Source organism: Cebidichthys violaceus, unplaced genomic scaffold (assembly GCF_023349555.1).
Source record: "Cebidichthys violaceus isolate CVI_PGR_0920_01 unplaced genomic scaffold, fCebVio1.0.p SCAF_7, whole genome shotgun sequence".
Lineage (NCBI taxonomy): Eukaryota > Metazoa > Chordata > Actinopteri > Perciformes > Stichaeidae > Cebidichthys > Cebidichthys violaceus.
This window is the reverse complement of record NW_027176927.1, coordinates 5,372,376-5,384,308: the sequence shown is the minus strand read 5'-3', so window position 1 is coordinate 5,384,308 and position 11,933 is coordinate 5,372,376. Positions and strand designations below refer to the sequence as shown.

At 42.0% G+C, this 11,933-nt stretch overlaps 2 protein-coding genes across 3 annotated transcripts; one reads left to right on the top strand and one right to left on the bottom strand.

Moving 5' to 3' along the window:
- The first annotated feature begins 1,862 nt into the window (after positions 1 to 1,862).
- On the top strand, positions 1,863 to 4,971 carry mfap5 (microfibril associated protein 5). 2 transcript variants are annotated; one of them, XM_068735476.1, is made up of 7 exons: positions 1,863 to 1,949; positions 2,962 to 3,038; positions 3,150 to 3,182; positions 3,319 to 3,345; positions 3,481 to 3,568; positions 4,230 to 4,303; positions 4,388 to 4,971. In XM_068735476.1, exons 2-7 carry the CDS (start codon positions 2,996 to 2,998, stop codon positions 4,498 to 4,500), a joined length of 378 nt encoding a protein of 125 aa, XP_068591577.1. In that variant the 5' UTR covers positions 1,863 to 1,949; positions 2,962 to 2,995; the 3' UTR covers positions 4,501 to 4,971. The 2 variants fall into 2 exon arrangements, with proteins under 2 accessions (XP_068591577.1, XP_068591576.1); XM_068735475.1 differs by having other exon boundaries at positions 1,872 to 1,946.
- Positions 4,882 to 11,893, bottom strand: LOC137891053 (adaptin ear-binding coat-associated protein 1-like). The gene is made up of 7 exons (XM_068735472.1): positions 11,705 to 11,893; positions 10,643 to 10,743; positions 10,106 to 10,210; positions 9,815 to 9,896; positions 9,607 to 9,715; positions 9,272 to 9,419; positions 4,882 to 7,288 (listed from the first exon to the last, which is right to left on the bottom strand). Exons 1-7 carry the CDS (start codon positions 11,803 to 11,805, stop codon positions 7,176 to 7,178), a joined length of 759 nt encoding a protein of 252 aa, XP_068591573.1. The 5' UTR covers positions 11,806 to 11,893; the 3' UTR covers positions 4,882 to 7,175.
- Positions 11,894 to 11,933: the final 40 nt, after the last annotated feature.

The window sequence follows — 11,933 nt, the reverse complement described above, 5'->3', positions numbered from 1 at the left end:
TGTGTGTGTGTGTGTGTGTGTGTGTGTGTGTGGTCATGCATAGGAAACGCAGCAGTAGCTACCAGCTAGACTGTAAGAGAGAAGAGAGAGTGAGGGAGAAGTGTTGGGGTGAAAAGGAGGTCGGTGGTAGCGTATTGCAGAGCTGGCATGCCTCTAAAAATTCTGTCTAGCTAATAAACAAGTCTAAAGATTATCATGTGTTTACTGTCTGGCATGTTTTCCTAAACCATTCTTTTTAGATCCCCCACAATCTGAGCAGCGTGAAGGCAGGTTGATGTGTTCAAAGGACTCTTGGCTCCTCTCCTCCTCTCTTTTGCTTACATGGCCTTCATCTGTCAAGCTGTCATCGGTCTCGCCCAGTCGACCTTGTTAGGGCCGCCCCCACAGGCACTCACCCTGGAGTCCGTGCAGCCCCGATATGTCAAGGGAATGAAGAGCGTCTCCCTCTTGAACTGACATGGCCTACCGTAGGGTGAGAGCCAGGGAGAGTTGTGACTTTAAAGGAATGTGTAGCAATATTTATATTAGCCAAGTCCATGCAGAGTCAAGTTTCCCTTCCAATGCAGCTTTAACAGTCCCAATGAAAAACATCTTTTCAACATAAAGAGCCTCTGAGACAAAAGGGTCAGGAACCATAGCCTTGATAGTCACTTTCATCTTCGCACAGTTAACACTTAGGATATTGGAAAGGTAGCTTAAGTAAACTGTTAAGGAATTGTGGGTCAGATATGACAAATGTTTAATTACACACATGATTTGTCTGAATCCCTTATATTCCAATGGTTGAAGTTCATGAATTAATTAAATTGTGCTGGATTTAATACACTTCTGTTCAGTTGTTATTTAGAAATAGCGTCAAGAGACAACAAAGAAAAGCAGATGAGTAGCTGAGTATCCTGGACTTCTTATCATGGATGAAAACTCTTTGACATTATGTGATACTTTTTCTAATGAAATGTATCACATAATGTTGCTCTTGTAAAGTTATAACTAAGATTTAGTGCTTAGTTTACAGATATCTTTTTGAAGGCATCACCTGTTAATGCACAATAAATGAAGTATAAATAACAATACTATGCAGACATGTGTTTAAAACACGGGACTGTCGCTGATCATTACTGCAGAGAGACCCTGGGTCAGGATGGCTAATCTTCTAGGCTTTGGCCCACTTAATAGCATTAGCTGTTCTATCACTTCTGTCATTGTTTTTCACTGATCCCTACATAAGATTGTATGTTTATGCCAAAGATCATATTCAATGTGCACTGCTCCACCTGCTGGTTAAATTAAGTAATGCAAAAGTCAAATTTGAGGCCCACTGTGGTTGGACGCCTCGAGGGCATTTGTGTCTTTCAATTGCGTCATTATTTAATTTCCTCCGAACAAATCCAAGCAGATTCCAGGAGGAACGTAAGTAAGAAATTAGTAGCATTTGTATTCAGACAAGCCTGCATCTCTGACGTTATTATCTGAAATTAAGACAGTTAGTGTTTACTTATGTGTTAGCAAAACTTTGGGTATAAAGATTTAAAAGGTCTTTGTCACTTGGGTGCCTTCACAAATGCAATGGAGCCCATTTAATGAGCAAGAGAAACTGCCCCACTTTTTGTGGAGGATGACTGAATATGTAGCTTTCTGTGGTGATGAGACACCGATACACTAAGATACAGGACAGTGGGTATGTATATCTGTCTAATAAAATGTCTGCTCAAGAAGAGCGATATAAAGACGTGTGTGTGAACCAAAGAGGAAAAACTCATTAGATTGTAGCTGCATGCAAACATTTTTTTTTACCAGATTGGGGCAGGACAAAAAAAAAACAAAAAAACTGTGATGGTTTGGAAGACAGGGGGAGGAGGAGGAGGAGGAGGGAGGAGAGGGAAGGAGGGGAAAGAAGAGAAGACAAAAGATTCATAAAACTAAAGCAGTTGTGGACGACAGCAAAGGTTGTGAGTATGAGTTAATTATTTTACCTATTTTCATCTCATACTATAGGAAATACACAGAAGAGCATCGGCACATGCAGGATATTTCACATCCAAAGATCAATGGAAGGATATTTCCTATTGATGAGATGTAAACATGAAATGTGAAGAGTGAAGGCTTGGCTGATTAACTTTATAATCTATATTTCATTATTACGTGATTTGCGCTTGCATGCATAGTTCAGCAAGTAAAAGCAGTGGAAAAACATGCCACTCTCACAAATAGATCAACAGAGGCGTGCACTGAGTTAAACCAGACAATCCAGAGTTCTCAATTCAGTAATTGCAAATGTGTGACTCTGAGATTATCAGAGCAGGAAAAGGCACAACTTGTGACAAAACTGTCAATGCTCAGAGGGTCTTTGTGATGATCGTAAACAGTTGGAAAGCAGTAATATGTTCAATGAAAAGAAAGCTGGAAAAGAATGTACGACTGTATCAGAGGAGGGGCGGAGGGGCGCTCAAATAGGGCACAAAAAAACACATTCTTTTGAGAGAACTCACGTCTTGGACTCCAAAGTCACACTGACACATCACGAGAGGAATGATGCAGGGCGGGAGAGGGAAGGAGAAAGAGCAAGAGAGGGAGTGAAGGCAGGGAGAAAAACACATTTTTGGAGGAAAAAATGTTTTTAAAGTGTAATTTAAAACTCTCTCTTACAGTTGCTCCTCTGCTACTTTGTCTAGTGGTTCACAAGCAGTCCAGCAGTCTACAGAAATAAACTTTAGAACAGATTATTCCACAGCAAAATGACATCAGACACTCCTCTATAACGATGACAACTTATCCAAAACACAGCACTACTCTCTGTGTTTTTAGCTGGAGCAAAAACCTGAGGGAAAACATACAGTGACCTGGGAGCATTTATATGAGATTAAAGGAAACATAAACAGCAACAAAAATCTTGAGTGAGGATATTGAACAGTTCCACTCTGTGAAATCATTCCGACTCTTTTCCTCTTCGGCTTCCTCCAGCCTCGTAAAGCTCAAACTCTTACAAGTTGAAGGAATGGGCCGCCTTCCAGTGGTCCTGCTCCTCTGCAGTTTCCACGGTAACGCTGCCAAACAGGACACACAAATCATCTTGTTTAATTACGGTTGAGTCGCTGTGTGTTTGTTTTTATGCTGTGAAACACTCCCCTCATGTGGTTTCTGTTCCACAGCGCTCACAGCTGTAGCCCAAGACCAGCCGACCGGTAATGCTCTTCTCCTCATAAGTCACACTTTTAGATCCGGACGGGTTATGTTGCATGACATCCGTCCGTCTGTGAGTCACTGCAATGGGTCACTGGTATTTTCCCAATCTGATCTTGTTTGTCTCCTTCTTTCTAGATGCACCTGGAGGCAACATGCCAGCCAGTGAGTGACAGCAGATTGGAGATGACCTCTGAACTGCCTCTCAGGAAGCCACACGAACCGAAAGTTTCGCATGCTTCATCTCGTCATAAGTGGTTGATCCAATTTAAACACGGCTCGTCTCTCCTGTCTCTGCAGACTGTAGGGAGGAGATGTATCCTTGCACCAGGATGTACTCTGTTCACCGGCCCGTCAAGAGATGTATTGGTGCCCTTTGTCTCTACAGGTGGTCTGCGATCTTTCTACAAAATACCAATTCTAATTTAGCAATTTAGCCTACCAGCAGAATTACTTTTATCAGTTAGCAGTGAATGTGTCGTATTCTAGCGTCATCCAGGACTGTTTCTTAAACACACAGGAAGTAGTATGGACATCAGAAGTGGAAAAAGTACTCTTTACTAGTAAAAGTAGAGACATAATTAAAATGGTGTTAAAATACACCATGAAAAGTTAAAGTCATGGAGTATTAAAAAAGTAAAGTAAACACATGCATGCTTAGTTTTTATATTATCAGGACTGTGCGGGATAAGTTTAATCAAATTTGATACTCAGCGACTTGCTCAGCTTAGGTATGTAACCCTCAAATGTCATCAGATTTTGATTCAGCTGTAGCTAAAACAGTGTAAAGAGCGGCAAAAAACTGACACACAGAAAACTCTCATGTGAAATAAGCCAACTCTGTTAATGGCAGACTCTATAGCTTATAATGAGAAGCTGATTGAATAAATCAATCATTAGCATTATCAGCAAAATGTACTTATACATAAAAGTACTCGCAGAATAGCACCTGTCAGTGTTTTGATGATATAGATGTTATTATTAGATGGCGTTCAATCACTGCAGCTCTCTCACTACACTCATGACGTGATCTCCTGTTTCTGACGCAGCCTTCCTCGCGTCTACGTGATCAACAACGAGATCTGTGTGCGGACAGTGTGCCAGCAGGACGAGTATCTGAAAGGTGAGACACTCTGCAGGTAAAAACAAGCTTGTGGATACGCGATCATAACTTTTACAGAAATGATCTGTCTTTTGCACATTACAGCCGAACGGTGCAGAGAGTTGTCCGGGTGGCCCAGGCGTGTCGAGAGGTCATCTAATAGGAAACGCTGTCGCAATCGCCATGGCAACCACAAAACCTGGGCAAACAAGGCCTGATGGGGCCCCAGGATGGCGACGTGACCACCTGTGAGGACGGAGCCTCTCTTAGAGACACAAACCAGGGACGTCATCATAAAAACAGCCCATAACACCGTAAATCCACCACTCAACACCCAGGAGTCTCCTTCTCTAACACACATGTGTGCTGAGTCTATGTTTATATATTAGTCTTTTGTGTGTGAACATTGAAGCTCATTTAATTTGTGTGTTTTCAGACACACATCATGTCTTCTACCGTTTACGATCCATTTAAGGTACTGTAGTAATGGGCTTTTAGCAGCACTGAGTCATTTCATTGTACAAAGAACAACCCGCTCTGTGTACTCATTGACAATCCAGTATTATGTGCACTAATGTATCCAAAAATACACATATAACTACATTTGTTCATTATTTGTTTATTGATTTGTTATTTTTCGCTCTGTTTATTCAGGAGAAAAACCAACAAATTAAAGTTATGGTCACTGAGTGATATCTTCATGTTTTTTCTTTGCATATACATTTACATACACATATACAGTTTGAATAACAAGTCACATTTGGGAGAGATGCATATAATTGAAACAGTAAACAAACACTGACAAACATTGGCTAGAGCTTTACACTCACACAATCTATGTGTGTTCCAATCAATATCCATCATCATCATCATCATCATCATCACACCGCATGTGATATCACTGCAACATAATTATCTCTCTGTACATGACTATATCACAACACACTGCATCAAACACAGACTGGCTTGCTCCCAGGTTGCATTCGTCTGCATCAGAATACCATCGACGACGTTACATCGTGGAATTGAAGTTCACAGTTAAAACTCAGTTTGTACAGAACAACATGCTGTGTTTGAGGTCCTGACCACCTTCTCATAAAGAACTAAAGAGATGAAGCGTGCGCCCCCCCCCCCCCCCCGACAGACGGGACAATGCAAAAACCTATTCAATGAAGAGGAGAGAGGTCGTGACCTAAATGACTCACCAGTCGCAGCTTTAACAGCTGGGCTGAGCAGAGATGACATAACAAGGACTAAATCTTTTCGGTTTCCCCTTGAGGCAAAGAAGATAAAAGCTCTTGATGCCTCTATTTCTTTCGTCAACACCCTATCACTTTAAACTTTCCTACTTCCCAGTTCAAACAATGCACACAGTGCCAAGGACCCATCCCCAGTGAAATATGTGTTCAACAGCTGCAGCTCAATTTGATGTCTCATCTCAAAATGATGCTGTAGAGCCACTAGAGAGCGCTAGAGAGCACAACTAATCTGTAAATCAGCTTCTTTCAAGTAAAATCATTGTGTGGTAAACTCTTAGCCTAGGCTGCTGTTCAAAAGTTAGAGATCGCCTGTCAAAAAAGCTTGATTCTTTTCAAATAAATTCATGCTTTTAGGTTGGAGAAAGTCCACTTTACAAATAGATGTTATTTTGTATGAAAGGTTTGCAAAACATGACCATTTTTTGTACATGGAAAGCAGTTGTTCAACAAGACTGACAACTGAAAGGGCAGAACGAGACAAAGATCCATCTGAGCAAGAGTAAAGGAAATGACCCATCATAAGCTAAAGAAACTCAAAGCTTAGCATCAAAATGTGTGCAGATTTAAATAGGAACCGGTTCCTGTTTCAGTGTCTAGTGCACAACAAAGCCTATAACAAGCTGGAATACAATCATCACAATAGAAATAGAAGGTTAGTCTGGGGTTAGCTCTATTGGAATACCAGCTGAACATACTATGGCCGGACAAATCACAGTTGAAACCTCTTCCACTGAGTCGACCGCAGCGGGCCCAAAGAAATACGGCTACTCAAAATATATAGAGCCCAAACGCAAGCACCGATGTGGTTTAATAATGATCGAGGGTCACTTATGCTTTTCTGGACTATAACACTAATTCAAGTATTCTCCCCCTGGCATGAAAAAACATGGGGACATCGACTAAACATTCTAATCATTTAAGTTTTAATCATTTAATATTTAATAGCTGACTCCAAACTTTTGAACAGCAGCGTAAGTCTATTTTAACAATCCCGGCATTAAATGCAGACTTTATGCAATACTAACTACATAGACAGAGTAGACTGCCAGTCAGTGCATATAGTCAGTCCCACTGCTGGGGACTTGGAGATAGAATAAGCTACAGAACATACAGGTGACAACACCACTGACAATAATTACAAACTACCGACAATATATACATTTAAAATAAATATTCTCTGTACAGAAAATTCATTCATTATCATATTTAATTAGATTTAACCACAGATGTTTCGGATTATGTCTTCCTGGCTCGTATTTCTGTTATGTATACTCTACGATAGAAATCAGCAAATAAAACATTGAGAAGAGGAGAAAATGGGCAACAGCAGAAGTCAAACAGGAAAATGGAAACAAGAGAGTGGATATATATCCCCAAGAGGGAAGAGGATGGTGGGGATGGAGAGCGTGACGGCCTAAATTAAGACTGGACCGTGAGGTCTGTGTGTATCTCCGGCTAAGACCAAAAGCCATGAGGGTCTGAACAAAAATAAAACAAACTAGTACAGGGGGTTACCCTGCTTGGCAGGGAGAGAAACGGGACCCCATAACAGGGGGAAAGAAATGCAAAAAAGTGCTGCATACATTTACAGAGAGAGATATATAAGAGGGAGAAAAAACAAAGTGTACCCCTTCTCACTTCGGGGATACAGAGTCAAAGTCTCCCCACAGGTCAGAGCCGGCTGTAGTGGTGGCGTCTGATGGAGCTGCTGAGTTTGAGTTACTGGCATCCAGATCTAGCAAACAACCTGGTGGTTAAAAAATAAAACAGAAACATAATGCATCTCTGAAATAGCAACAGAAATATAGACATCTGATATGACGGTTTGTTCCTAAACAAGACTATTTCTATCTTAAGAGTAATTTTGACCCAGTATGAAGTCTGGAATAGTGTTTTGCTCAAGGGTAAGACAAATAAATATACAGCGCTCTCCTACTTCACCTAATGGTTTCACTATTTTATGCTGAGGTTTTGATATACTGACCTCTGAAACCTCTGCCACCACTAAACACAATGGAGATGAATGGGATTTCATTTGTGCAACTAAAACCATTAAAAAGTTACATTTGAAATTCACATGTAATCAATGCTTTGAACACCAAAATCAATCAGTGTGATTTCAGTGATCAGGGCAGGAGCGTCTATACTACAGAGGACCAGACAGGATGGGGGGGGGGGATATCTTTTAAAGGAAAATTCCATTATTTTACAACTGGAGTCTATCTGGCATAGTTCTGGCTTGTATTCCTACAGGTCAGCATAACATTGCACTCACCACTTTCACTGTAGAGACTGTGGATGCATGCGCTCCACTGAAAACAGCTTTACAACAGTCCCCAATGGTGCCAAGGAAATACAAGCTTTCAACATCGAAATAACTTTCCTCCGACCATTAACGTGACCTTTCATTCTGTATGGCTTCTGAGGTTACACTCTGCGTCTAAATGAAACAGCTGCACCGATCTACAGCAACCTGCAGGTTGACCGTGGAAGTAGAGCTGCAAAGCAATGGATTTTTGGGGCCATGATGTTAAACGTTTAACCTTCTTTTAGACTTCTAAAAAACAGATTTGACAACTAGACACAGAGATAAGATTGGGTTGATTTGTCTCTCCAGTAACAGTGGTGACAACAATGCTTTGCTAAATGACAGAAAAAAAGCATAAAGCCCTTAAAAAGGCGCAAGCATACAAATCATCATATCTGCATCAAATAGCCAAAGATAAATGTTAGATAAACAGGCTCTCGCAACCCTCAAAGACTGCAGTCAGACAACCAAATACGCAAATTGCCATGTCAATGTCAAGATGATGAAGTCGAGGTGAGCAAGTCCTCCCTTCTCCCTAGCGATGATTGATTGATTGACAACTCATGACAATCACATTTTTCTCAAATTAAAAGGATGCCAAAATATGAGTGAGTGGACTGAGTGAATTGTGTATGGGAGATTCAAAGCAGCATAAAATAACAGCTTCTTTGGTAATATGTGTCTCCACAATATTTTCAAAAACCTCCCCAACTGACCAAAGCTACCCCAGGTTTCTCTACATGACACTATTTTACCTGACAAACTGAATCAAAAGTAGCACAAATGAAAAACAAACGACTCAATCAAGCAACACTGCAACAGATGTAGGAGAGGAAACAAGCTACCTGGAGTCCAGTAATAGCCACGACACTAATGGTTAGAACTAGAAAGCATGCACAGATTTGGCAATTACCAAATCAACTTTGTCAAAACACTTACAAAAAGTAACATTTGCGTTTTGAAAAATAAAACACTTCCACTTCCAGTACTAAGCATGATGGGAAATGGGGGTTACAATATTTAAGTACGAAGCTTGGGTTCTCCCTTTTACTTCTACCTGTTCCGATGATTTTATTCTGAATTTGTGGAATATAAAATGGACTACACTAAACTAAAGCAGGATGAGCAGGAACAACAATTAGTCTTCATTAACTTCATTGTGTTTACGAAGAAATCCATCAGAATATTCAATAAATTTGTTGTCAAACTCAATGTTCACCACATCTCGGCCCCTCTCTGTGTCACTGCCTCCGTTACATTACTGGGGTATAAAAATGGCCGATGCTGGGTTTAAGTGCAATCTACATGTTTACATGTTACATTGGTAATCATCTTGTCCTGGGCACAGGCAAGACACACGGCAGGCCTGGGTGCATGACCTTGCCGGCTATCCATACTGTAGTGTTTTTATTAACTACCTACCAGTGTCACTTCCTACTGCAGATGGCTGTGTGTTATGATTGGTAGATCTGGATGAAGGAGGTGGGGCTAACTTGCCCCCAGGAGGAGGCGGAAGAAGCCCAAATCCACCTGAACTCTGCGGGCGAGACCTGTCCTTCTTTTTTGATTGCTGGAAAAGGTACAAAGTCAGAGTGAGTGTGTGTAGACTGCAGAGAAAACATATCAAAAGGAGATAGTTAAAAATGTTACAATAGTTGTAAACTTTCGGGAGGTTCAATCGTCAAACTGTAAGCAATTTTGCTGTTCCACTAATGTTCCAACCCTCTAACAATTAAATTAAATGAAAATAGGGTTACCCCTATATTAAGAGTGATAGTCTGTCCTTCTTTGAAGCCCAGGTCCAGTTTAGGGGTGGTGTCTGGAGCCTGCGCCTGCTTCTTAAACTCATCTTCCTGTTTCACCCACCTGGAGAGGACGAGGGGAGAGAGGGAAAATGATTACAAGATAGTTTACCAAACTAGTGAAATGGTTATGATTCATGACAAACTATGAGCAGCTGCATACTTGAAGTGGTCCTGAAGTGCAACATTGAAGTCAAAGGCATCGCCTCTGTCTCCAAACCCGATGCCTATGAATGCACTGCGGCCTGTGAGAGTAACGAACACAACAAACAAAAGGATAGAGATTAGTACGGGTTTGTGAGGTATTACAAACAAAACACACACTAAACCTGACAGTTTCTCACGATACCCTCTACACTCCAGTTTAACAGTTTCAGTAGGCGTTCAAAGCGTGTTCTAAAACATGAGCACATTTACCAAATATTTATATCTTAGCAACAAACTGTTTACCCACCGTTGTCATCCTGGATGCGGAGCACAAAGTAACGGCTTGAGTCACTAACTGTTTCCACTGTGAGGCCGGGGTACTCGTCCACTGGTGCTTGGGCAAACAGCTCCCCTGTAGGTTAGAACAAAAGAAATATGTTCACTGTCTTTTTGGCCAAAATGGTCCGGTGGGAATTTGGATCATGAAGAAACACAAAAACAAAAGCCAAAGACACTTTTAGATTTAAAACAGGGACAGAAATCAAATGTTTGGCTGATGCTAGTAAAGATGGATCTAACTTCCAAGATTCAGATTATACTTTGAAAAAAATGGGGCAATATAAAGTATAATCTGAGGACAACAAGCATGCCAATGCCTACAATGCACTGGCACAGACAGAAAGAGATTATCACCCTTCAAAATAAACTGCATGCTTGGACGTGAGCTGGGTCACCTTGGAATAGATGAGTAACAGAGAGAGGGGATGGCGAACACACTGAAGTGATTTACAACAGTCACAGGGCCAGTGAACAATGGCACTGTTCTGTCTGCTTCTTTGCTCACCAGAGATTTTGTCTTCCAATTTGATGTAGGCTAGTTTACCCCGGGCCGTCACACGCATGCGTCCCGTCCAGTCGGGAGCATCCAGCTTCCAATCGGCAGCCCTGGGACACAAAACACACACACACACACACAACGCATTGTGATGTAGGTGACAGCGGTTTATCGAGACTGATGTTGACTGAATAAGCAAGAACAACTGGAGATTTGTGTTTTGGGTGCACGCGTTTGTTACGGTTCGTCCCAACACACTGTAGTTCTATTTCGGCTACTTTCTATGTAAACAGAACGTGACTAACGCTGACCTAAGGCTGATATATTACATCATCACCCTTACTCACTGTACATATGGTCACTGGTTAACCAATCATGTGTCTCATGGGACTTGTGCTACTGTTTGGTTGGTGTGATGTCCACTCAAGATGCAGCTGGAGCACCAGCCAATGAAATGTGGGGTAAACAATTCAATGTCGAGCTTCTCAACAACACAACATCTCCTGCATGGCCACTTGCAAGCAAACGGTGTCTGACAGGACAACACTGTCTTTTAGTTTGATTAACCACGTCAAAGCCCCTTGTCATCATACAGCATCGACCCTGCTGAAGTGTCCTTGAGCAAGACTTCTTCACAGCTCCAGGGAAGCTGCGCTTGCTTAAACACACAATACAAATCAGTGTGGCGAAATAAGGTGTCATTACTGAGCCAGTTCTAGCTATAAAACCAATTTACGCAGCGTAAGCAGCATCTATCCTCTGTGCTATTGGACGACAGCACATATAAAACACACGGACACAGGGATGCAGCCAATCCATCCCACTTCCTGTTTAGTGGGCTAACGCAGTGCAGGTATAAATCACAACCGTTATTTACCATGATGACCTTGTTAATACACAGCAAAAAAACAACAACCAGCCCCACAAAAAACGCTGTTGTTGCGAGATTGTGGGATGAGCTCGGTTGATACTGTAGGTCGCCAATGTAACGCCAACGGCTCCCAACGGCTGCGGCTCGTGGATGCTGGGTCAGGAATGTCTCCGTCGGGCCGGTTGCTCCTCCTCACTCACCTGATAGCCCGGTTGGATGCTCTCGGTGGGATTCGGTAAACGCTGACTTCGGGTTTGACACAGAGGATCGACTCGTACTCAGCCTGACCCTCGGTCGCCATCTTGACTTTTACTCAGTCGGTGCACGCCGGTGGTGGTGGTGGTGTTGGTGACGGTGAGTGGCGTGTCTGTGCGGCATTTACGGCTACGTTGACCGTAATAGACGGTGTACTTGCGCACAAACTGTCGA